The sequence below is a fragment of the Mastigoproctus giganteus genome, chromosome 10 (assembly GCF_048544385.1).
Source record: "Mastigoproctus giganteus isolate SK-2022 chromosome 10, ASM4854438v1, whole genome shotgun sequence".
Lineage (NCBI taxonomy): Eukaryota > Metazoa > Arthropoda > Arachnida > Uropygi > Thelyphonidae > Mastigoproctus > Mastigoproctus giganteus.
Genome location: NC_143584.1, coordinates 60,806,210 through 60,834,195, shown reverse-complemented (window position 1 = coordinate 60,834,195; position 27,986 = coordinate 60,806,210). Strand labels below are relative to the sequence as shown.

General features: G+C 37.5%; 1 protein-coding gene across 2 annotated transcripts in view; it reads left to right on the top strand.

Annotated features, from left to right (window-relative positions):
- The window catches only part of LOC150079050 (cyclin-D1-binding protein 1 homolog), a 287,955-nt gene extending 274,342 nt beyond the window's left edge, over nt 1-13,613 (top strand). For both annotated transcript variants that reach the window (XM_090382489.1, XM_090382488.1), the window contains one exon: nt 13,378-13,613. In XM_090382489.1, the coding sequence (XP_090238615.1) occupies nt 13,378-13,483 (106 nt within the window). In that variant the 3' untranslated portion in view covers nt 13,484-13,613. The remainder of the gene's footprint in view (nt 1-13,377) is intronic.
- The last annotated feature ends 14,373 nt before the right edge of the window (nt 13,614-27,986 follow it).

Below are 27,986 nucleotides of genomic sequence, written 5' to 3'. Positions count from 1 at the left end.
ATGTATGTTAAAGTATGTGTTTTCTAATTATTCCAGAGAAAAACAATCAGGCACTGACCTTGATTATAGAACACGCCACTGAATTTTTGAATTTCCCGTGTGTGTGTGTGTGCGTGCGTGCACGCGCCCACTTCGCTGCTGGTTAAAGCGAAGTTACACTTAGCAGTGACTCATACATGAAGCCCCATCACTCCTGAGCTGGATACATGAATGTTTGAATTTCGCATGTGTGCGCACGTGCTTCACTGCTGGTTGAAGCGAAGTTACACGGAGTAGTGACTCATACATAAGGCCCCATCATTCCCGAGCTGGATACAGGGGGGGGGGGAATGCAACAAATCGTTTTGTTTTTGTTTGTTTTTTTCATTAAAACAAAAAGATCATACTTCCTTTCTTCAATGTGGCTACTAACATTGCATCTACTAACACAAAATCAAAGAAGGAAATTCATCTATTGGAAGTCACACTGGAAACAAAAAAAAAAAAAAAACTAATGTCCAACTATTAACACTGTAATGCACATTTAATAAAAGAAAAGTTTGCTTTATTGTAATTGTTTTTAGGGAACAATATTGGTACAGCACATTTTTTGGATATATTTTTTCTCCTACCAATTTGTATGGGATATGGTAGCTTGTTTGGCTGAAAAGTATTCGAGACTGGTCATGAGTTCACAACTCAATTGTAGACACGTTTGACTCATTGAAACAAGCCCAGAGATATGTGATATAGCACTGTAGATGTGTATTTTTTTATGAGATATGGTCAATGCAATCTGGAATGAAAGTCTAGTTTCAGAAACCAATTGTGGAGAAGGGGGAGCAGAAGAGGTACTTATGTATCTCTTTTGTCCCCCAGACTAGTTAAAGTTCTGTCTGTAGACAGGGCTTTAACTAGTCTTGTCAGAGTCAGGAAACAGTAAGTTATACAACTAAGCATCTTATTAATTTTACTGGTGGTGGGGCAGTTTTGATCCTGGAGAAAAGTACTTTCGGGGTTTTTAACCATGTCTGATCAATTTCATGGTTAGATCTCCATAAAACCTGGCACTAGTTTGGGAATGCACAGCACAATGAAGTATGAATATAAACATGCAAGAGGGACACCCAACCCCAATCAAGGTACCTAGATATCCCCACAACAGCCAAAACAAGCAGCAGCCACTTGCCTATTGCTGCATCTATGGCAGTCAGTATGCCAAACCCACAGACAATAGCATTTAGTCAAAAAAGGACAATATTTCAACAGAACTCGAGAAAACATAAGCAAAACTCATACAGGTTGTATTCCTCTTTAGAGTGAATCTGTGAGCTTCAAAGTTTAAACATAACTTGCTGTAGATCTGCTATATTAAACCAAAATCGAGCACAAAATATCATGAATAACACATTAGAAAGCCAAAATGGCCCTTCTGTGATATTATACTGGGTTGACTACTCATAAGTAAATTCAATTGCTAACCGGAACCGGAAAAATTTAAGGCATCTTCTTCAGTCATGACCATAGTTAACTGATCTTAGGCACAGAGTTCCCTTTGTTACTCCAGGTTTTTCAGCCCACATAACATGCAAATTGCTATGAATACAAAACACCTTTAATAAATGATTGCAACAATATACACTTTTTTATTAGTGAAACAGTGATATTCTACTATAGTCTTGGGACAAGTTCAGCTTTAGATTTTATCTAGATCTAGTATTAGTAATGGCCTTTTGGTGCAAGGAGGCCTAATGCTTATGCTGCACCTGCCAAAAAAGAATAAAATAATAATAATAAAATGACATAAAATAAATAATTAATAAAAGAAAATAAAATAAATACCCTATGTGTTTCTCTCCTCCCATAGGTAACTATCCAGCTGCTCAGAATAATCACCTGAGAGGGCATAAATTCAAATTGAGGAAAGACAGATGTAGAATAGATGTGCGGAAATTTGCCTTTAGCCAGCAGGTAGTTGGTTGGTGGAACAGACTTCCATCCCTTGTTGTGGAAGTTGATAGCCTAAATAAATTTAAGGCCCAGCTGGACAGGTATTTCGAACGAACGGAGGGGTGAAGTGGAAGGGGTTTTTTTTTTTTTTTTTTGGCTGATGCTGCATAAGCTTGCTTTCTTGCATCATATGCCTCTACTAATGCTAATGAACTTTGAATTTTCCCAAATTGTCAGCCTATACCACCCGTGTGGGTAACTTATTCCAGTAATTTATAACTAGCTGGTTAAAATAAAACTTCCTGCAATCCAGTCTAAACATCTCCCATTAACTTGAATTTAGGCCCATAGTTCTATAATCATTTATTACCCAGAAAATTTCATCCTCATTCATTTTACTTTTGCCTCTCAGAGCCTTAAATACCTCAGTCAAGTCTCCTCTAAGTTTTAGTTTCCAAGCTGTGGATGCCATTTTGCCGCTCTCACCAGGGCTGTTACCTATCTTTGGATAGGTAACGGCCCAAGCTCAGTCTTTTTATTAGTTGCCTCCTCCATACTTGAACACAGTATTCCAAGTTTGGTCTAACAATAGCCTTATATAATGGGATTATGACGTCCTTATCTCTACTAGCAAATGTTCGATAAAACATTGATATGACACCATGGGTTTTCCTTGCAACCTATCTGTAATGCTTGGAGAACTTCATTTCTGACCTCTATCTTAACACACACGTCCCTTTCCCCCACTACTGGCTTTAATTCAACTCCACCAAATATATATGTTATTTTGGGGTTACTGTTCCCCAGGTGTAATACCTTACACTTTGCTGGATTAAAGCATATCTGCCCTTTTTCTGACCATCCCTGAAGTCTATCTAGGTCACTCTGAAGAAGCTCTGCTTGGCAGTGATCATTACCTACTCTACCAATCTTTACATCATCTGCAAATTTAGATGTCACACTCTCTATCCCTTCGTGGATGTCATTTAAGAAAATCAAAACACAACTAATACTGATCCTTGGGGACCCAACCTCTAACATCAACCCAATCTGAGGAATAACCATTTATCACTACCCTCTGCCTCCTGCCCTGAAGACATTCTGCTATCAATCTTAAGGATTTTCCCTGTGACTCCAACATATTCCAGCTTATAAAGTAACTGCTCATGTGAAACTGAGTCAAATTCTTTGCTGAAATCCAAATAAACAATGTCGAAATTATTTCCTAAATCTAGCTCACGAGTGACCCTGTCAAAATAGCTAACCAGATTTGTTAAACATGATTTTCCCTTTACAAAACCATGCTGATATCCTTCAGAATTCCATTTCTATCTAAACGATCCTGAATTCCACCATTGTTCATCCTGAAATTCCACCCTTGAAGTTAGCCTGATCGGTCGATATTTTTACACTATACTCTTAGAACCTCCCTTATGTATTGGAGATACATTGGCACCTTTCCAATCCATCAGAATCTCTCCTGAGCCCAGTGATGGTCGCATAATGAGCCTTAATGGTTCAATGCGCTCACTTGCCACCTCCCTTAAAATTATAGGGTATGTGCCATCAACTCTAGGAGCCTTACTTGCTTGTAAGCTTGAAAGTTTTTTCATTAAATCGTGAAATTTTGTGAAAATAATCATTAAATTTCAATACAGTAAACCCTCATTAATCCGGACCCCAGTAATCTGTATGTCGCTTAAACCTGACAGCTCTAAAAAAATATAAAAGTGTAAAAATCAAACGACGATCAAGCTCAAAGGTCATATGTATTGTGTCCGAGGTCATTGGGCCATGATGACTCACGCTGCACAAACAACCTGGTTCCCGGCTGCAGTTCAGACAGTTGTTTGTCGTTTGCTCTGCAGTTACGTGCTTCTATCTTTTTTTTTTTTTTTTTTTTTTTTTATGAAAATCCCCAAACACGAAAGGTATCAAAACCTATAGTACTTAGTACCGTGGCATGGGTTGAAGGAGAAGTATGGTGGGGAGGGGGATGCCGGAAACTTTGCTCTAGAGACTAAACATGGGTTTCACCACTTCAAGCCTCCAATAAGCAAAGTGGTGGTATTTCACCGGTTGATGAAAGTCATCTACCACATTTATGCTGTTCATTTAAACAATGTCTTTAAGTAAGTCTAGTGTAGGACAGAAGCGTAAGCATAAAACACTTTCTCTTCACAATAAACTATTGGTGATAGAAAAACTTGAAAAAGGAGCTTCAGTGTCCAGCATCTGTCTTGAGTACGGCATCACAAAACAAACCATGTCGGACGTTAAAAAGAAGAAAAGTGAAATTTGTAATTTTGTTTTCAAGTTCTCAACATGGAGAAAGAAAAAAGTAAAGTTAAATGAATGCTGATGCTTACTGATAAAGCACTTAATGATGCTGTGTACAAACGGTTTTCCCCAACTTCGTAAATACAGTGTGTGCATATGTACATACATACATATATATATTTACTACATATTTTTAATGTAAAATAAACATGTTTTTACTGTTATCCACGTACATTATGTTGTTTAAATAAGCTTTATCCACATTACAAAGTGTATTTCAAGTAATCCGGACTTTCATTAAAATGGACACCTCTCAACCCCTATTAGTCCGGTTTACTGAGGGTTTACTGTATCGTTAATTACATATTTTTTAACTTCACTCCCATAATTTTACATAGACACAAAAAGGGTTTTCTTCTGTAAATCAAGTCACAGAGGAGATTAGGCAGGCAAAGGCAGATTACAAGAAATCTTTGGCAAAGGATGCAAAGAGGGGTTCAGATCTGGTGAGTATGCGCTTGGCACACCCAGGGTCCTGAGCTGGATATCATCATTCTTCTCTTTCTTGGTGATTCCCTTCTACTTCTCTCTCTCTCTTCAGGGTAATTCAGAATTTTTTTTTTTTTTTTCGGCTGGTACTGCATATGCCTCATGCTTCCTTGCAATGTTTGGCTAATAATAATAATAATCAAATAATAATGCACTCGCTTGCCACCTCCCTTAAGATTAAAGGGTAAATGCCATCAACACCACGAGCCTTATTGGCCTGTAGGCTCAAAAGTTTTTTCATTAAATAAACGTGAAATTTCAACATCATTAATTAGATTTTTTTCAACTTCACTCCCATAATTTCTCATTGACATAAAGGGTTTTTCCTCTGCAACATCAGCTGGGGTATCTGATACTATCCCACGTCCATTACATAAGGGTTTGATCTGTTTTGTCCTTTTCTTTGCTTTTATAAATGTGAAGAATTCCTTATCCTCACTCTTAGCACTTATTTTTGCCAGCAATTTCTCATAATCTGCATTTGCCAGCCTAGCCTTTTCTGTGCCACTATTACAGATCAATTTGTAGCTGTTATAGGCTTCAGTACTTTTTATTGCTCTGTAACTTTTCTATGCCATCTTTTTCTGCTCAAGTATTCTGGCAACTTCATTATTCATCCAACCTAGAATCCTCGTCATGGAGTATTTTTTAATGGTATATTATACACATTCAAGGCTTCTGTGATTAATGTTTTAAAGGTATACAATAATTCTGTTGTATTCGCTCTCGGTGAGATATCTACCCGGTTAATTAGAGACCATGTAGCACCTTAAGCCGCTGTAATTTCCTTTCTTGAAATTATAACCCATTCCTCTGCCTTTAACTACTGCTACCGCTCTCCTCATCATCTACTGTAGAACACCACGATCGCTTCTTGCTACTGAATCCTGTACCGTCAACCCTATTATGTAATCTGGTTCATGGTTGATGATCAGGTCTAGAATATTTTTTTTCCTTGTACTTTCCCTGACATGTTGATACAAATAACAATCATCTAGTTGATTTTAAAAAAATTTCCCCCATGTGGAGTTTCCTTCCCATTTTCTCCAATCAATTAGAGGCAAATTAAAATTGCCCATAATAAGATATTCACGCTTACTTGCCCATTCCATTTGTATATAGAGACCCTCGTCATAATCTTCACAATCACCTGGTCTGTAGATTACTCCCACTCTCATACCTTTGCTTCCAACTATCTCACACCATACAGATTCTATACTAGCATACTAAACATCTATGCTGACCGGGCTAGCCAGGTAGGTAAAGTGCCTGCCTGGCAACCCAAAGGTCGCGGGTTTGATTCCTGCCTCGGGCTTGGATCACAGTAAAATGCAAAAACTTTGGGAGGTGCATTATGGCCATAGAAGCTGATGCGCCAACAACTAACAAGGGAAAAAAAAAAAAAACTAAACATCTGAATCCAGGAAAGTTTTCGTCATGCTCAGGCTGCTTTTGATAAGAAGCCTGACCCCACTACCATTTCTATCTGCCTATCCTTCCTAAATACATTGTGCATACCATACTTAAATTCATTATCCCCTATCTCCGGATGGCACCATGTTTCTGTCCTATTATGTCAGCGTTACTAGTCCTAATCAGCAGTTTGAATTCACTCATTTTTATTGACGACACTTCTGACATTGTTGTATAAACAATTAAGACTTAGTATTCTTGTATAGTTAACTACACTGACACAACTCTTGAAATTATTTAAGCTTGTTTCCCTGGCATTAGCTTCCCACTCATTTGAAACGTTTGCCCTCAGAGCACCTTACTAATATGATCTGTTGTGGTAACAAACAAGAACTCCTAAGGTATGCGCAGGTGTTATTTTGATGAATGTTATCAGATAAATGTGTATCTATCCTTGTCCCGTTCAAACTAGCAGTTTCCCTGAACCTTTAATTTATTCTCAATGATACTGGCAAAAACTCTTGCACCACCTTTGTTTAAATGTATTCCATCTCTACAAAATTCCTTGTAGAGGAATTTCTACAAGATTCCTTCTACCTAGAAATGCAGGCCAAACTGATAAAAATTTCTCCCCAAAAGCATTGCAGAGTCCTCAAGTCTTGAGTTAATCCACAAGACTTTCAGCATATAACCCCTATCGTGCCTGGGCAGAATTACAGACAAGATACTCTGACCTAACGTGGCATTTTTTCAGCATGGCTGTATATTTGTCTAACAAATTGTCAGATTGTGTGTGCTTAATTTCATTAGTTTCATTCTCTAGAGCAAGCACCTTTTTTTTTTTTTAGTGACTCAACTTCTTCCTTCTAGCAAAGCACCAAATTTTAACTTTAGATCGGTACACTCTGTACTACGGTGACAAAGAAAACAATCGCCAAATGAGCTATGATTATCCACTAGGTTGACCTTGGAATTTATGCCACAGGTTCTGCAAATGAAATCATGATTCCCCTGTAAATCACCATCGGCTATATTTATGTGAGTCATGATATTTAACCCCAAAGGCTTACATCTGGTAAGTATGGGCTTGGTACACCCAGGGTCCTGAGCTTCCCTTTTTTGGTGATTTCCTCATGCTTCTCTCTCTCTCAGGATACTCAATTTTTTTTTTTTTTTGGCTGGAACAGCATAAGCCCCAGGCTTCCTTGCATCGTATGGCCAATAATAATAATATCCTCTGAAGTGTTCAAGGTGGATCTTGTCACAACGATTTGTTAAATTTACTAAATAGCACTGAAAGTAACTTTTAAAAAATTAAATTTTCAAACTATTACAGGAAAAAAATTTATATCAAAATAAACTTTACAATATACAGTCCATTCCGATTATTTGGGACACATCGGGACTAGTGCATTTTGGCCCGATTAGGCGGCTGCCCCAATTATCCGAAGTTTCACGATGTAAATAGTTAAAAATACAATGTACCTCCCCTAACAATTGGTTCACTGTACAATCAAATCGCGTTACGACGAACTCAACATAAAGTACCGTTCCCTATATGATGTGCAGTAAGCGCCGGTCATTGTGATCACGTTTGTGAATTGAATTTTAATTAAACAGCGATTCTAATTAGCGAAAATAGAAGGAACATTAACATTAGTAGAGGCATATGATGCAAGAAAGCAAGCTTATGCAGCATCAGCCAAAAAAAAAAACCTTCCACTTCACCCCTCCATTTGAAATACCTGTCTAGCTGAGCCTTAAATTTATTTATGCTATCAACTTCCACAACAAGGGATGGAAGTCTGTTCCACCAACCAACCAACTACCCGCTGGCTAAAGGCAAATTTCCGCACATCTATCCTACATCTGTCTTTCCTCAATTTGAATGTATGCCCTCTCAGGTGATTATTCTGAGCAACATGCAGTATCCCATCAGCATTGAGCATGCTCAAACCATTCAACACCTCTATCAGATCACCTCGCCGGTGCCTATTCTATAGACACTGTAATTAGCAAAACTTAAGCATTTCTTTGTAAGAGCAACCCTTCGTTCCGTTCACTAACCTTGTTGCCCTTCTCTGTACTCGTTCCAGCAGCTCTACATCCTTCTTGAAATAAGGCCTCCAGACCTGTATACAGTACTCAACGTGCGGCCTGACCATTGCCTTATACAAGGGAATAATCACCTCCCTATCCCTGCTAGAAAAATTCCTGTATATCATTGATAAGACACAATGAGCTACTCTTGCAGATCATCTGCACTACTTAGAGAACTTCATATCTGCCTGCACAATTATCCCCAGCTCCTTTTCATTCTCTACCACTGTCAGTGTAGTACCACAGAGTTGATATGTTGCTCTGGGGTTGCTGTTTCCCATATGTAGTACTTTACATTTGTCAATGTTAAACTTCATTTGCCACCTCTCAGCCCATCTGCTCAACCTTTCCAGATCCTGTGGCAGCAGCATAGCGTCAGTAGCATCCTTAACAACCCTGCCAACCTTTGTATCGTCTGCAAACTTGGACATTAAGCTTGATATACCATCATCAATATTATTTATAAATACAGAAAACAATAATGGACCCAACACTGAACCCTGAGGGACTCCACTAATAACATTAGTCCAGGTTGAGCAGTGTCCATTAATTACCACTCTCTGTCTTCTGCCATTCAACCATCCCTTTATCCATAGCAACAGTATCAAAAGCCTTTCTAAGATCCAAATATATAATATCAAAGTTATTCCCTGCATCCAATTCTTTTGTGACTACATCATAGTATCCAATCAAATTGGTCAGGCAAGACCTTCCCTTAACAAAACCATGCTGTGTCTGAGCTATAACCGAATTCTTGTCAAGATGATCCTGCAGTGCTTCTTTAACCAGTGCTTCCATTAATTTTCCTGGAACAGAAGTTAAACTCACAGGTCTATAATTACTTGTGTCAGCCTTTGATCCTCCTTTGTGAATTGGGGTTACATTTGCACATCTCCAGTCTGTGGGTACCTCCCCTGAGTCCAAGGAAGCTCTCATAATTATGGCTAACGGATTTCTTACTTCCTTTGCTACCTCCTTTAATATAACCGGATAGATCCCATCCACCCCAGGTGCCTTTCTTGTATTTATCTTCAAATATTTCTCCTCCACTTTACTCTCAATTATTACAAGATCATCTAGCTCACTGCCAGTGTTTACTTCATCTATGGCATTCCCCTTCCTGAATAACTCCTCATGTGTGAATGTAGATGCAAAATATTGATTTAGTTTGTTAGCTACCTGAGCAGGATCATGAACAGTTGAACCATCGATATCAAGTGGACCAATCTGATTCATCCCCTTCCTTCTCGAGTTTACATAAGTAAAGAACTCCTTGCTGTTTTTCTTTGCATCCCTTGCCAAAGATTTCTCGCCTGCCTAACCTCCTTTGTAACTTGGTTATAGATCAACTTATATCTGTGTCATAGGCTTCTGTGTCACATGTTAATTTGTATGTATCCCATGCATTTTTCTTCTCTGCCATATGTCTCATTAGTTCATCTGACATCCATTTAGGCTTGGACCTTGAACAATATTTCTTAGTTGGTATGTAAAGCCTAGTAGCTTCCAAGATAAGTTCTTTGAATGCTTCCCATTTTGAGTTTGCTGTTGGTAACATCATCAGTTGGTCCCACTGTATAGAATTTAAATACTGTCTCAGACCATCGTAGTCTCCTTTTCGAAAGCAATAACCCTTCCCTTTACCCCTGATGGTAGTTACCTCCTTGAGTAAATCCCACTTCAGCACACTTTGATCACTGCAATCTAGTGGTTCCTGTGTCTGCAGATTCTTAATGCATGAAGAATCACTACTGATAATCAAATCAAGAGTATTGCTCCCTCTAGTTGCCTCCCGAATATGCTGATTTAGAAAACAATCATCCAATAAATCCACAAAAGCCTTGCTAGTGTGTGAGTGACCAACTCAAAAATTCCAGTCAATATCTGGGAAATTAAAATCCCCCATTATAAGACTCTCTGATTTACTGGCCCACTCTATTTCCCTGTACAGTTTCTTATTATACTCACCAGAGTCATTAGGCCTATAGCACACTCCTACTCTCAGTTTTGATCTCCCAATGCTTATGTCACACCAAAATGACTCGACACTGCACCGTCCAGCGATGTCGACTGGCTTCACTTCCTTGGATTTTATGTGTTTCTTAACTAATAGCATAACCCCTCCTCCCCTCCTGTCCTGTCTATCCTTTCTATACACATTGTATTCCCCAAATTCCAGTTCTGCATTACTTATATCTGTATGACACCACGTCTCTGATATCCCAACAATATCCGCCTTTGATACTTTGAGCAATACCTCAAATTCATCAAATTTATTTACTAAACTCCTAGCATTGGTGTACACTCAAGTATACCTGCACCTGTTCTTTTTCTTAGCTACCCTAACACAACCCATGTGTTTACTTGTACCCCAATGATTCCCAGCAGGCTCTGAAATACCTGCATCTTATTTTCCAGGCTGCTGCTCATTCCAATAGAAGCAGTGCAAGAATCACTTTCACCTCTGCCAGTGGATACTGTTAATCTATTAGTCCTTGTATCCCCCCCAATCTAGCAGTTTTCCGTCCCACCTAACACTGCCTCGATAGCATCAGCAAACATTCTTGCACCCTTTCTATTTAAGTTTATCCCATCCCTGTAGAAGCAGTCTCTCCTGTTAACAAGTACAGACCAGGCTGAAAAAAATTCTACCCCTTGAGCCTTGCACAATCTTTCCAGGGCCGAATTGATCCACAGGGCTCTCATATTATCCACAGGCTATAAAAGCAAAGATATATTAAGCACAGATTTACCCTTTATTACCTTACCAATTAAAAAAATTAAATGATACGTGAAAATCGGAATAATTAATACGTACTGTGATGTGTACATACGAACTAGTTGACATTTCTGTTCATTGACATTTGTGGGGGGGGGGGGTTAAAATTTAAAACAGTAAAAAGGTAAGCAATCAATAACAAAGAACACGGCACACAAATTGCAAGTAACACAATACACGCAAGTGAGAACGGAATAATAAGTTACACAATTTTAAAAATAGGAATGAAGAGAAGATCCGAAAATTAATTTTTTTATATCATTGAAGATTTCATGGAAATGTAAACACGTTTCACCATAATAACCCACAGAATTTCAGCTGTTGGTATTATCGCAAATTCAGTAAGATCAAGTTTACTGGCCGTTTATGATAGATTTCACTAATAGAAAAGCCCAATAAACAGGTGACTGCTAATTTTTTTTATTCTTTTATGGTTGTGACCTCCAGAATTTCGACCGAACCACATGGTACCATCGGACACAATCGTAGGGTAATCTCCAGTAAACTGCCGTTTCCTGCCCCGATTAAAGGGTTTGCTGTCCCAATTAAGCGAAGTATATCCTGGCTATTTTCTCGATTGGTTTCTGTTTTTTAAGATTTGCCCCAATTAACCGGTGGCCCAAATAACCGGAATCCACTGTATTAAATAAATTATTTAAAAGTAATTATCTGACCTCCTTAATCCTAATCTAATCTTGTCTCTCTACTCCTCTCTAATCACTATGCTCTTCCTGCGCTTCCTAAGAACACTATGAATACACTTCTGCTAACCATAATGCCAAAAGTTGAATGCAATGAATCTCTAATGAATCTCGAATCTCTGTAATTCAATTCATCATGGGTCAAAAGCACTGGCATAACAATTAACATAAATATAAATATATAAACAATAATAAAAAATAATTACAGTAAACCCCTGCTATTCGCGGTATCTGTATTCGCGGTTTCGCATATTCGCGATCGCCGATTTAATATAAAATGAAACCTAAAAAAATGTGAATTTTAAAGCGGCGTGAATATTTTCCGCCATAAAAAACATGGGCGTGGTTAAAATTATCTTTCCCGGTCAAAACAGCGCTCAGTGGGTGGGGGGAGAGGGGTGAAAAAATCACGAACGTGGATGTTTCTCGCTAATCCTTGTTCAGTATGTGTTAGTCATGAACGGTTTCGTCGTTTGTTTTTAATTTATATGTTTATAAATTGAATAAATTTATCAATTTATAAATTGATATGCTTACAAAAAGTTTTGTAAATGCACCGTTTTGCAGTGTGTTAGTGAAAACAGAATTTTTCGAGTGTGTTAACGGAAGAAAGTGACTTTATTGTGGACAAGTTCTTTCTATCCCCTACAAAAATATGGCTACGAATAAAAAGAGAAATGTGAAAATATCAAAGAAGGTGATGACATTAGCGAATAAAATTGAGTTTTTAGACAATTTCTAATGGTGAAAGTGTCTCCTCAGTGGCAAAATATTATAAAATCAATGAGTCAACGGTACAATCAATCAAGAAATCGGAAGAAAAAATCCGCCGTAGTGTCTGTGAAAATGCACTAATTGCTTCAAAAATTTGCTCTGTAACTCGTGATGTTAAATTAGAAAAAATGGAAAAAGCTTTAAATCTGTGAATAGAAGACCGAACTCAAAATAAAATTCCATTAAGTTCACTCATCATTCGCGAAAAGGCAAAACTCCTTTATCAACACTTTAGCGAAACTGGTGATAGCACTGGCAGGATAAGTTTTTTAACTATAGCAAAGGCGCTGGTTTGAAAGATTTGTTTGAAATTTCTAATGAATATTACATTTAATATTAAATTGTTTCTTATTTTCATTTCGATGCCATATGCTTGCATTTCACTATGTACTGTCTATGTACATAGTCATATTATGAAGGTACATATAATACATACATAGACAAAATTTTGGACTAGTTTTTCTTATATATTTCATACTTTGGAACAGAAACCCTTTATTACTATGGGAGCAATAACTCAGTATTCGCGTTTTCGGTATTCGAGACATTTCTCAGGAATGTAAACCCCGCGAATAGCCAGCGTTTACTGTATATTCAGCTCATCACAAAACTAAATGTGCTAGAGGAAGATCAGAAACGGATTTGGATTAGGCATCGAAAGATCTATTTAGTCCACACTGTTTTTTGTCTTTCACAAAACATGCTGATATGATTTTTATAAAATTTGTTTGCTTATTAGATTTAAAAAAAAAAAACTTAATCCTAAATATCTATTACTTTAATTTCTTCCTTTTGTTTTTTCTGAAAATTTTCATCTCTGGTTATTTATTTATTAATTATGTTTATTTACAGTGAATGCCACATCTGTAGAGAAGTAGATAAGTCATGGATCAGTTTTCTAGAAAGAGCTGTGAATCACAACTTTGGAAAAATTGTTGATTTGGCATTAGAAGACTAAACAGAAAAACTTCCTACTTCAAATATGCTTTATATGTCAGTTGTATTTTCATGTGAAAATAGAAAATACATCTGACTTCGTTTATTTTCATGTGACTATTACGTGGTTACTCTTAGTCAACAGTATCATAATGGAGTGAAATTTATATTTGCATAATAGTTTAAAAAAAAAGTTTAACAACATAAAATGTATACAGAATAACTGCTTTTAACAGAGTTATTTTTCTAGATTGTGTCTATTGCAAGATTCTTTTCCTTTAGGTCTTGATATGTAAGCTAAACTACCGCTACAGACTTATCTGAAGAAAAACTGCTCTTCACTTGTGGCATCAATGAATATCTTCATCTTTGTTTAGTCTCCCCTGTGCACTCTCTCCATGGCGCCTCCGTAGCCAGGTGGGAAGGAGCAGCAGTGCGTAGCACACGCTTCTTGATTAGACCGGGGTTCGAGCCAGTCACCACCAAATACGGAGGATGCGGAAAGGTCAGGGAATGACCACTGCATATTACCGGAGCAATATGGCCTTAGTTGCTAATGCTCCTAAAAAAAACCCAACAACAACAACAACCTGTGCACTCTTGTAAATGATACCAGGAAGGCACAAAATTTAAGTGTTGACAGTATATAAAATATTATTTTCATTTTTGTAAATAGAGAATAAATAAGAGCTTTAGACTAACAGAGTAGCAAACTGAATAAGCCTCTGTTTTATAAGACATTTGTGATAAGGTTCCTTGTCACAAATGTCTTGTGACAAGGAACCTTAACTATAAGTTGACCTTAAATGTTCTGATTCTGGTGATCTTCAGAAACATAATCCTTCCATTTGGTGAAGTTGAATTGTAATATAGAAAATGAAGTCATATTGCCCAGCAGATTATACCAGAAAAGAATGAGGTATATATAATTCTAATTGCAATCACCATTGTATATCATGGAAAGATAGTATCTCCATGCTTAATATACATTTATCTTATAACTATAGTCCCTCTCAGGCCATGTTAACTTTTGTTCTTTCTACAAAAAGTAATTCTGTGTCATGATGGTAATTGTGGGTGACTAACATGAAAACGGCAGCACACTCAAGTGTGAATTTCATATTTATGAAATATACAAAGTTGTTTCATTCAAAGAAAAAAGCTTACAGTCAACTACTTTAATTATGTTAAGAAATGTGGTGGCCTATTACGTAAAGGGGGAAAAAAGCTGAGGACCTGTTTGTGAATGAGCGGCACAGGCATTAGGAATTTCTCGAACAAGTGTTTCAAAGTGTGAGGCAACTGAACAAAAGTCACTAACATCAGAGAAAAGAAGACCCAAAAGGATATGCAAGTATTGCTAGAATGGACAATTTGAGTCAGGCTTGCTTGATTTATAACGAGTATGCTAATAACCATAATGTATTGTTAGACAATATATTTCAATTAATTAACGACAAAGAGAATGAATTCGCTGATAACTAACCATCGTTACACCACATTATGAATAATCTTGGATATTAAATAATACAAGCACGTAATCGTAAAGTTTTAACTGAATAGAGAAATTATCAAAAAATAATTCAAAAAACAAATGAAACAATCTTTCATCACAAAATCTACATCCAATTATTTACTTAGACAAAATGTTTTTTTTTTTTTTTTTTTAGGAATTCCCACACACGACAGGTATTAGAGCCTATAGTACTTAGTACCATGCTTGAGAAGACGAAAGAAGATATTTGTTGACATTAGACTTGAATTTCTGCAGACTGTAATTTTCAGGAAATACGCATGAAGAAATACTGTTCCAGATTTCTTCTTCGAGCAGTATAACCGTAGTTGTTTTTGCGCCAATAATATCAAAATCAATCAAGCTGTTCCAGAAAATGGCAGTTGAATGAATAAGCGAGGAAAATGAAAAGTTGGTTCTGTGAGTTTCAAGTTGGACAGTAAATGGATGTTGGCTGGCATCGGCACATGTTCGGATTGTTTTGAAAGAGCGAGCAGGAATTATAGAAGCCAATTCAGAAGAACAGTGCCCATGGAAGTATCTGTAGAAAAGGCATGCAACAGAAACAGTACGTCTATGAGACAGCGAATGGAGAGACTCTGTTAGTGGTGAGTAATTGATTAACCTAACTGCCCTCTTCTGAATGGAATCTAGTAGCCTGAGAGAGGTTTTGGGGCACCCCCACAGATGTGGGAACAGCATTCCACGGTAGGGCACATTTGCGATTTGTATAGAGTGAACAGCTGTTTGGAATAAAAGTAACACCGAGAGTGAAAGAAAGAAACCAAGTTTTTTAGATAGAGAGGAAGCAATAATTGTAATGAGCTTGTGCCAAGAGAGATTAGAAGCCAAGGTAATCCCCAAAAGAAATATATCATCTTGCCTAGAAATCGGAGTGTCACCAAAGATAAACATAGGAGCAGAAGAATCCTCTTTGAGAAATATAAGACAAGACTGAGTTTTAGAAGGATTGAAATCAACTAAGTTGTCTTTGCCCCACTGGAGAATTACCTGGAGATCAGCATTTAAGCAATTGGTAGCGAGTATCGATAAGTTGAAGATGATTAAGCAGGGCAAGGTTTCTCAAACTGGAATGCAATGTGCTATCATTGGCAAAGCTATGGATAGGATTTCCAGTCAATGGAAGAAGGTCATTAATATACAAGAGGAAAAGACTGGGGATAAAGAACTGAGGACACCAGCATTATTGGAGAAGTTCAAAAACAGAGAGCCATCTACAATTCACCTTAGTGAGCGATCAGAGAGAAAACTGGATAACCAATTACAAAAAACAGTTGGCAAACCATAAGGTGCAAGTTTGTTTAGAAGACCTTTATGCCAGACTCGATCGAAACCCTCTGAGATGTCAAGAGCAACTGCTTGTGTTTCACCAAACTTTTCCATTGAATTTCACCATAAATGGGTAACATAAGCCAGAATATCACCAGTAGATCGACATTGACGGAATCCATACTAGCGAACTGGCTGGATATGAGCAAATTTCAAAGCAGAAGGAAAAACACCTTCAGAATAAGAAAATGAAAAAAGGCAGCAAAGAACAGGAATAAGTTCAGGAGCACAGGTTTTGAGAACAAGAGGAGAAATACCATTAGGACCTGGAGCTTTCTTAGCATCAATTTTTGTCAAAATCCTTCTGACATTCTTTTGATGGAAGACCACAGGAGGCATTGAATGTGGAGCGTGTTGGGAATGGTAGGAGGTGTTTTACCAAGAGCATTAATACATGAGTTGGAAGAAAAATGGGATGCTAGCAGGTCAGTTTTCTCCTCGGCCAAGTCAACAGAACCATCTGGTTTTGACAGAGGTGGGAGCAGAGATGGGCAAAAGTCTAATAGCTTTGGCAAGAGACCAGAATGCTCGGCTACCAATAGGGCAAGAAGCAAGTTTTCTACTCTTAGCCTATTCAAAATATAGTTTGAGCTAATTAATAACTGCTTTACAATTGTTGTGAGCTTTGGTGTAGGCAGAAAATGAAACTGAAGAATTAGAAACAAGCCAATTACGATATGCAACTTTCTTCTATTCAACAGCCTTAGCACATTTACTGGAAAACCAAGGTTTAGATAAAGGACGAGATTTTAAGGTGGAGTGTGGAATAAAGGATTCCAAACCTACAAGAATACTTTCACTGACACGATCTGAGCAAATGTTGACATCAGAAGTTTTGAAAAAGTAATGCGACGAAGGAAAAGAAGAAAAGAAATCTCGCAGATGTTCCATTTTGCATTCTTGTAATGCCAAACAATACAAGTTTGGGAATATCCATGAAATAAAGGCTCCATTGGAGAAGAGACAGTCACCAAGTTGTGATCTGAGGTGCCTAAAGGACCTCTCACTTCGACTGTGTACTTAGAAGGGTTGTTTGTGAAAAAAAGATCAAGCATGTTGGCTGTATGGTTAGGATTTTCCGGTATTCTTGTAGGTAAATGAACAATCTACGCAAGGTCATTAGTAATTGCAAAAGCCTCAGCATCTCGACAAGCTTGGTCTGTGTGACTAGAAAACGGAAGCCAGCTGGAGTTGTGAACATTAATATCACCAAGGAAAATTACCGCACTGTTAGGAAAGTTGGAAAGAGAGGAAGTCAAAGAGCGAAGTGATTAGTGGATTTGGGAGAATGGTAGGGACAACAGATGAATTTAACACAATGAGCTAGAGAAATTTTAAGCCAGAGAAAATCGAAAAGAGGAGACTCCAAATTACCAAGTCTCTGACAGGGAACATCAGAACGGGCATATTCACAAGTACCACGTTTGAGGCAAAAGGAATCATACAGCGAATAATTTGGGCAACTGAGATGAGCAGTAGTTGAATCAACCAATAACTGAGATTCTGTCAGAAAAGATCCATGGGGTTTGGCAGGCTGCAAGTGGAAATGGACGTCATTGAGAATAGAACTGAAACCATGTATATTTGTGAAATGAACTAGGAAGTGTTTGGGAGTTTTAGATCTTTTCACAGATAAGCTTACCGTACACTGGTAAGAATATACCCAGATCCTTGACATAACGTGGTCTCAACAATGCCCCCCCCCCCACATGCACACTACTTGGACTCCCTCCAGTCACTATCTGGCAGAGTAGAGATAAGAAGATTATACACTTGCTGATCCGGAAGCCTCCTAAAAAGTTACCAATAGGTTCGGTCCGGTGTACTAATTAGTGGCCGGCCTGCAAACACCATTTTAGAGCTGTACACTCGAAATGTAAGGAATATTGGATCTCACAATGATGTTAATCATAACCTCAAAAGTCATCAGTCATACTGAATGATGGAAGAGATGGGAAAGGATTGACCGAAACTTAGATCTGGAGACTAAACATGGATTCCACCACTTAAAGCCTTCAATAAGCAAAGTGGTGGTAGATAATTATGCATCAGAAACACAAAAATCCAGGTGCTATCATTTTAAAGGGCAAGTAGCATTGATGGTGTACAGTTAATTGTTTATACCATGGGTAATGAAAATAATTGAATTCCAGGTTCAAGGTGCTATTTTGTTCAAACACAAAGGTAGGTGATTACCAAAATTCATTGAATGCTCAGAATTTTCAGCATTGGTTTACAAAATAGTTGTCCAGTATTCCGAAAAGAAGCCTAATCATCTTTGATGGTGCATTGTATTATTCTCAGCAAATAAAGTCTCTCTCTTAACCCCACCCCCATCCAAAATAGGCAACTATTTATGAATTCTTATGTGAAACTGCTCTTCTCGAGGACAACAAATTTTGTAAAGAATAACCAAGCATTTATATTAAACATTATTTGCTGGTTTCCCATTCTATAGAATGGGCAGACAATATAAATAATTACCAAAAAAGGGTTTTTTTTTTTTTTTTTTTTTTGTATGACCTAATTATAAATTGTTAAAAACAGTACATCCACATTTGTTAAAAACAATACATCCATCATACAAAGATTTCATCCAGACCTGTCAAGACAATCCTAATTTCCTAGACTATTGTCACTGGAGATGAGTATTGGATGTTTCAGTAGGACCCGAGGTGAAGCTCATGCAATGGACTTCAAAATCATCGACACCCAAAAATTTTCATTTACAGAAATCCAGAATTAAGATGATGCTGATTACATTTTTCGACAAATGGTGTAATTCACAAGCAATTTGTACCTAAAGGGGAGAGACTGTGCTGTGTTCTCTGTAAAGGGAACTTCAAAGACCGTTGAAACTTATTTCCCAGATGCGGGCAAAATTTCAAGAGAAAGGCACTAGTTCTTGTTGTATGACAATGGCCTGTATGTTCCACACGTGTTATGAAGACATATCTGTCAAAGCATAACATACAGATCAATGTAAATAGGATGATATGGTCTTTTATTTGTATCTGAGTGTCTGGTTGCAGATACAATTTTTGCAGAAATGTCTAGATACCGTGTTCATTTGAAAAATGATAGATAAATCATTGTAGTTTGTCCGTGCATTCTATTCATTAAGATTGGAGTTTTCTTTCTCTACATGACATACCATGAGAGTGATATTGTATTGATAGATCAATACAATATTGATCAATACAATACAATGCACTGAATTTCGAAGGTTATTGGTTGATCATGTCTGAGAGTGGGTGGTGGAAGAAATGATGCAGAACATTTTGAACAAAGAATGGAAAAGTACCTCAAAGTCTTATCTCATGAAGGCATGGAATTCTTAATGAACTAGGACTTTGAATTGTGGAATCCTTCAGAATTCCAAATTAGTGTCAGATGCTGTTTCTATAACAAAATCATAATATATATTGTTTTTTAATGAATACTTCATGGATATTTGATTCTACAAGATTTAGGATCTTTGTTTGCAAAAGCTAAATTGACATGAACCAAATTTTCGGTTTCTGAGACCACATTAAGCAGCTATGTGTCATCTCCACAGTTTTCCCAGGTCTTAAGAAAGCTATAACACTGGTCAGCTTCAATTCCATCCCTGAAATAATTTCAACAGATTCTCATAAGAAATAAGTTCAAAAACTCGGATATGTTCTTAAAAAGTTCTCATCATCCTCAGTTTTCAAATATTGCAGGTTAATGACTGAAAACCAAGACTTGTCATTAAATCTTCATTTCCTACATTCCCATTTAGATTTTTTCCTGAAAGCTTCAGACAGGTCTCCAATGAACATGGTGGTGCTTCCCTGACTTGTGAATGGTAGTCAAAGAATTTTCAGTTCCAAGAAATGCATGTTGTGATAAATTTTTGCCTATCGATCTAATTGTCATTAAATCTAGTTCTATAAGTAGCTTTATATCCTAGTCACACTCCTTTATTTTGAATTTAGCTAATTACAGGTTTTGTAAGTTACTACTTAATATACGTAGAATTATCTTTCGAAACTTGCCCCCATTGTTATAGTATTGTAGAGTGAGTGGAAGGAGAATTCCAATTTTGTAATTGTGGTAAATATGTAGCTATAAGGTTTGAATCACACAGATTGGAGTTAGTATGATAAATTTCTTATAGAATATAATTAAATTATAACTTTCAAGCCTAATGTTACAGCTTAATACACATACAAAAATACAATACCTTTTTTGTGTTCAGCTAAGGATTTAATTAATGTAACATTATTATCATTATGGTATAGCTTAACATATAACTCGAACTTAATAGCGTAATACTTATCACTGCACTTAAGGAATCTGTTAGCTTAGTGTAGTATTGTCAATTAATTAAATTTATACGTCTTATTTTCATTGTAAATCAATTAAATGGTATTTTAATGGAAATCATGCCCCAGACTAGAGCAGCAAAACCAACAGGCACAAATTAGTGGGAATGCTGTGGCTCTGGGGAGAACCAAAGGGGCGATTCTCCATTGCATCAGTCTTAAAAAATAGACATATTCGATAGACAACTTGTGTAGTCAACACCTGCTTTTTTTTTATGCGATGTGAAGTCTAAAAAAGTGTGCAACTTGTGAATTCTTTGTGGACCATTCTGAAACAGGACATGATCTAGCCAAGGAAGACATATTTGTGTCTGCTAGGTGCAGAGAGTGAAGAAATTAGGTACTAACTCAGCATTCTGATGGGCATCTATGAGAGTTTGAAAATTAGGCTAGATACCCACCAAAAAATTAAAATAGTGGGCCCATCAAGCTATCAACTGCCCAAATAAATACCAGAGCATATTTTACAGTGCAGCTGCAGTCTTCTAGGCAGAATGCTCTAGTTATTATCGCTGACTCAATTGTCTGGGTAACAGGAAATATATTGTGCAAAACTGATAGGTGAAATAGGAGCAGGTATGTCTCCCAGGGGTTAAGGCACAAAAGGTGATATGTTGTACACAGCACTAATTGTATTGAAATAGGATATCTGCAGACTTATTTAACAGGTAGAGGTCTATCTTGAAAAAAAGTCTCCATTAGATGACTTTTTCAACATTCACTAATCCATTCAGCCCTGGAGAGTGTGCAAGGCTCAACGCTCACAAAGTAGAATTTTTCACAGTGTGGTCTCTGCTTGTTAATAGGATAGGTTGCTTTTACAGAAATTATATATACACTTAAATAGAAATGCTTCAAGAACCTTTGTTGATGCTCTCAAGGAACTTATTAGGCAAGTCAACTGCTAGCTTGGATGGGTTCACTGACAAATATTGAAATAGATTAAGAGTACCCACAAGCAGACAAAGTGATTCTTGCACTGCTATTGGAATGAGCAGCAATCCAGAATGAAAGGTGCTAGGGATTTCAAGAACTGCTGGCAGTCATCATGGAACAAGAAAATATGTGGGCTCTGTTAGGGTCACATATAAGAAATGCAGAATAGGAATTTAGGGAATACAATGTGGATAGGAAGGGAAGAGTAACACTGTTAAGAACCACAAAATCTAAGGGAGTGAATCCAGTTGACATAGGTGGGCAGTGCAATGTTGGGTCAGTTTGGTGTGGCAAGCACTGGGAAAGCAAAAAGAAGAGTAGGAATGGGTTATAGACCTAATGTCTAATGAATATAAACAACTCTACAGAGAAATAATGGGCCAGTAAATCAGAATGTGTTATAATGGGAGAATTCCAAGATATTCACTAGATACAACCACCGAGATATTTGCTAGAATTTGTGTGTTGGTCACGTGCACACTAGCAAGACATTCGTTGATTTATTAGATGATTCTTTTCTACAGAAGCATGTATGAAGCAACCAGTGGGAATAATACTTTGGATCTGATTATCACCAGTGATTATTCTTGCATTAAGAATTTTCAGATATAGGAGCCACTCATAGCAGTGTACATTGTGTTCACTACCACTTGGTAGCAGTGAACACAACATACTGATTTCAGAATTACTTAAAGGTCAAACTACTATCGGAGTAAAGCGAAGGGTTTTTGCTTTTGAGAAGGTGACATGGGATATACGTAACATCAGTTGGTCCCAATTATATGTAATATAATTGGGACCAACTGATGATGTTACCAACAGTTATTTCTAAATGGAAAGCATTCAGATAATCTTGGAAACTACTAAACTTCTCATATCAACTAAGACTGTTCAAAGTTTAGGCCTAATTGAATGTCAGCTGGAGTTTCTTCTGTTCCGTGGAAAATAGAGTCGCTGGTTAAAGAAGCATTGCAGAATCATCTAGACAAGATTGCAGTTATCATTCAAACACAGCATGGGTTTATTAAGGAGAACACCAGTCTGACGAATTTTATTGGATAGACTATGTGGTCACAAAGGAACAGGTTTCAAAAAATATTTTTGGTATACTTGGATTTCGGGAATGCTTGATACTGTTGCACATAGAAGATGTGTACAAATTGCAGCAGAATGGCATTCAGGGTAAGTTGCTGATAGGGATAAAGGTATGATTGAGTGGGAGAAGACAAACTGGTTATCAATGGACACTGCCCTTAGACTAATATCATTAGTGTAGTCCCCAGAGTTTGTTATTGAGCCCACTGTTTTTATCTATATTTATTGATGATGGTATATATCGGGCTTAACGTCCATGTTTGCACAAGATACAAAGGTTGGCAGGATTGTTAATGACGGTATACTATTAAAACAGGATCTGGAAAAGTTGGGCAAGTGAGCTGAGAGGTAGTAACTAGTTTTGCATTGACAAATGTGAAGCACTTCTGCCCCAAGAGTACCCTGTGGAGAATGAAAAAAACCTTGTGGTAATTGCAGAGGCATTAGGAACTAGGATTGTGCTGACCGGTTGCCAATTGCAATTTGGCAACCCCCCCCCCTTTAAAATTTTCTTCGTGTATATGTAAGTTTCGGGTTTTCAGGTTCCCCCTGAACGTTGATGCCCAGGTGCAGTGCACCCTTGGGACAACCTGCCCCTGGCTAATTGTGCAGTCACATATGAAGTTTTGTGAGCCGTGCAGACATGCAGTTTCTGGGATCTTATCGATATACAAGAATTTTGCTATCAGGGATAACAAGGTGATTATCCCTTTGTATGAGGCAATGGTTAGGCCACACATTGAGTACTGCATGCATGTCTGGAGGCCTTGTTTTAGGAAGGATGTAGAACTGCTGTAACAAGTACAGAGAAGGGCAACCGAACTCATCGATTGGTAAAAGAAAAAGGGTTGCTCATATCAAGAAAAGCTTAAGTTCTGCAAATTGCAGCTTTTGGAGACTACCTGTGATGTGATCAGATTGAGATGTGTAAGGTTCTGAATTGTGTGAGCAAGATCAATGCTGATGTGATTCTTCCTCTTGCTCAGATTACACCTGAGAGGGCATAAATTCAAACTGAAAATCAGTTGTAGATTAGATATGTGGAAATTTGCCTTTGGTCAGCGAGTGGTTGATTGCTGGAAGAAGCTTGCATATGTCATGGAAGTTCATGGTTTGAATAAGCTCAAGAAAGAATTGCAGAAAGTTTTGAAGTGAATGGATTGGACAAGTGGATTTTTTTTTTTTTTTTTTTCTGATGCTGTATAAGCTTGTTTTCTTGCATCATATGCCTTTACTAATGCTAAAAGGTTTCACCAAGATATTTCAATACCAGGAAAAATGGAGTCCAACTATTTTTAACAGACTACTTATGGAATGGAATCTCATGGAGACACCAGTGGACAAACGAGGGGGTGATAATTTAATTCGGACTGGTGCAAGATCTTAACTTAATTGTCAACATCTGAATCTTCTGTTTATTTCTTCTCGAAATACCCTTGAACTTTACACAATTTTACAACTGTCATACCCATGCATTAAACCAGTGGTTTCCAACCTTTTTTTAATAACAGCACCCCTAAGCAATTTACTTTATTTTGCAGCACTCCTACCCAATTTTCTGCCTGTTAGATCTGATTCTCTCTCTTTGTGTATAACACACATACACACACATATATATAAAAATTACATTTCATAATAGAAATATATATATACAGTATATAATTTTATTCTTTATATAGGGGTAATAAGTAAAGATCAATTATAGATCACCACAAAATTAAAAAGATACCGTACACCTTTTTATAATGAAATAAACATATAAATTAAAAAATAATAAGTTTAAGTAATTTAACCCAAATTACATGGCACCCCTGGAATGTTGTTGCGGCATCCTAAGGTGCCGCAGCTAGCTTCATTTTTGGTGAGGGAAGTGCCTTTCAGAACTTTCTTCAGATGTGGAAAGAGGAAGAAATCACACTTCTAAGTTGAATAGGGGGGATGTGGCAGAACCTCAGCACCTATAGCAGTGATCACTGGCTGCAAAATATTAGCCATTTGGGGCCTGGCGTTTTCTTGATAGAGAAACCACTGTACTCAAAAATTCTTGACATTTTCCACAAATGGCTCAGCGAAGTTGGACTCTGGGAACCTCAGAGTATGATTCCTTCTTCATAGTTGTTCTACAAGGCACAAAATGTGTAACAAGAATTCCTTTTATGTCAAAAAGCACAAAAACCATTTATGAGCTGAATGAGAAGCTTGAAATTTCTTAAGTCTTGGTGAATCTGATTGGTAGCTTTCATATAGGACACTCTGAATTTACAGTGTAGAGTCAAATCCAAAAAGCCTTCATAGCATCTCATCCAGTTCACATGAAGGGAGGTCTCAACAACCAAGCCTGTGAGACCTCAGAAAAGACATATCCAGTACGCAGGGAAAAAAAAGTGGGAGGGCAAACTTCTTTGTGACCCAAACAGACCAAGTCTTAAAACATTAAAACTAAACTAATATGATTATATCAGTAAACAGAACATAATAGTAGAACTGAAACTAAGCTGATATATTTACATTCAGCATATCACAAAAACAGTGCCAGGATTAAAAAAAAAATCAGATAGAAGCAGTTGGTGTTTGTCCAATAGATCAGCATCTTTCAAAAACAAGAAAAGTTCTAGAAGGTGCAGTAAGTTTTCCACAGGGTGATGTTCCAGTCCAGCACGAAAATCTCTAACACAATTTAAAGCAATTCTCAAGTCCTCATAATTGTCAGTCAAATGATGCTCATTGCCAGTCTTCACGTCCGCAAGAGCAGAGGTTAGTTTGATGAAGTCCGAAGGTGTACAGTTAATCGTTTAGCAATCCGTGTCCAGTGATCAAATATGATGTCAGAATCAATATGGAAAACCATTTTCTTTATTCATTCGGTAAGTAACCTCTGGGAAAAACTTTCTAGTAGCCTGCCTGGTTGGGCACGTATCCCATCGTGTCTGCCATATGTTAACAAGTTCTTTCCAGATGTTTCCCCCCCCCCCTTGCCCTTGATGTTATGGTTATTCAAGTTGATTCTAATATCAAAGAATTCGGTTGGAATTGGTTTTTTCAGTCTAACAGATCCCTCTGTAAGCCATGTAAAGATCCAGTGGAATAGACCCAGCAAGAGAAGCTGATGAGACTATGGCAGGCACGCACCAATGATAGTATGCTCCTTTATATAGAATTTAATTTATTTCAAAATGCTTTGTTCTGTAACCTGTGAAGGTTACAATAGGGAAGAATGCTGCTGAGTAATATATATGAGCACTGTTGGCCAGCCCGGGGGCACTATATACTTAATTTATTTTGAAGACTAAATGCACAAGGCAAGTTATGGGTTGAAATTAAGTATGTAATATCAGTGTAAATGCATCGTTTGATTATATCTCATTTTGTGGCTACCTTGGCAATGAGACCAGGTATTGCACTACTTCAAATAAGTAACGCTTCTCTAGTAGAGGAGACTACTGTTATTTATTCTCAGTGAGCACCATCCAGATGCGTTTCGGTGCTTGTTGGCTCACTCATTGGTGGGCGGACAGGAACCATGAAAATGCAGACATGCTATCATGTCTCCATGGAATTAACTTTGCAAACGTGTTGGCATTATCATGATGTGATGTGATCAAGTATGGAGACTGCACTTAAAGAAAGACATTGTGCATCTTCAGAGGATCCAAATGCGAGTAACTTGCCTGGTGAAATCGGCAAAAGTGCATCCATATGAGGAAAGACTGAATATATGGGTTGCAGACCTTGGAAACTAGGCAGCCCAGAGGAGACTTGATTGAGGTGTTTAAGGTTCTGAGAGGCATAAATAAAATGAATGAGGAAATTTTCACTGGAATAAATGATTCCTGAACTAGGGGCCATTATTTCAAGTTAGCCAGTGAGAATTATTACCTATAGGAGGAGGGAAAGGCATAGGCTATCTATTTCCTTTTCTCTTAATTTTCTTCCTTTTTTTATTATTTTTATTTTTTTTTGGCTAGTGCAGCATAAGCCATAGGCTTCCTTGCATCATGTGGTCATTGCCAATACATGGGATATAAGAGAAGTAGTATAGGATTGTGATAGTAACCGATTGTCGGTATGGTAGTTTTCCTGCTCGGATGAGGAGGTTGAAAACATTTAATTTCTAGTTGGGTATTGGTTTTATTTTTTCTCGATAGATGGCATTAGTAGTATTTTTCGAATAATTTTCCATTTATTTTTACCCTTGGGCTTTGCTTGATCTGGGATCGTGTTCAGTGTGTGTTGACATCGTCTCTCAGCTCCTAATTAATAACCCACAATGCAATCCCACATAATTCCAAAAATATGCCCAAATATTCAGTTTGACATTACAACCTATAAATTCAAAGGCCACATCTGACATAAAACTCAAGCCCAGCCTAAAGGTAATAAAAATAAATTAAAAATTACATTCTGAAAATATTGCTAACACCATCTATTGAGAAAAAAATAAAACCAACACCTGACAAGAAATTACAATTTTTTTCCTATTATACCATATCGACAATCGATTACTATCACCATCCGATCCTACTAAGAGACTCGGATTCGAATCCCATCAACGACACTATCTACTTTTATGAGATTTTTCACTCTATGCTTGTTTAGTTCATCTCTGGTGTTGAGAGCAAGGTTCTCCATTTGTGTTTGGAAGCTGGGGTTTTGCGTACAGCAAAACATACAAATGGATCTACGAACAGGCTACATTTATGTGCAAAATAAACATGGGCATATGAGGTAGCACATGGGTTGCTCTAATATGACAGCTTTTTTTAATGACTTGTAACAGCATCACTTGTTTATAAGCAAGTGATGCTGTTACAGAAGTTGCATCCCATTTCTTGAAAAGTATAAGTGTATAATAACCTCAGTTATTTTTAATTTCTGGTTACAGTGGCAGACAAAAAAGCTACGTCACTTGTGAATTTTATAAATAATATGTTTAGTGCTCATTGTCGGTTGCAGAAATGTTCGAAATGCATTTGTTAGATGGGATATGAAATCCAATAAAAAGTTAACAATTTTGCTGTGTGGAAAGGTGCTTAGTCCTGTTTTAGATGTCTGTGTGTTGATCCCTAATAACGGGTTTCGGGCACTCCAAGAGAGCAGTGTAGATGTCTGCATTCACTGTGCCGTTAATAAATTCTGTTCGGCCCACTACTTTGCTTGTTATGCATCCCCAGACCATCTGGCCGACGGGGAACATTACACTCGGTATTAGGCAGTCAATATGGTATGCCTCCGAGTTTCGTCTTCTGACCTCGCTTCCCATCCGAGCCATGCAGGTTGTC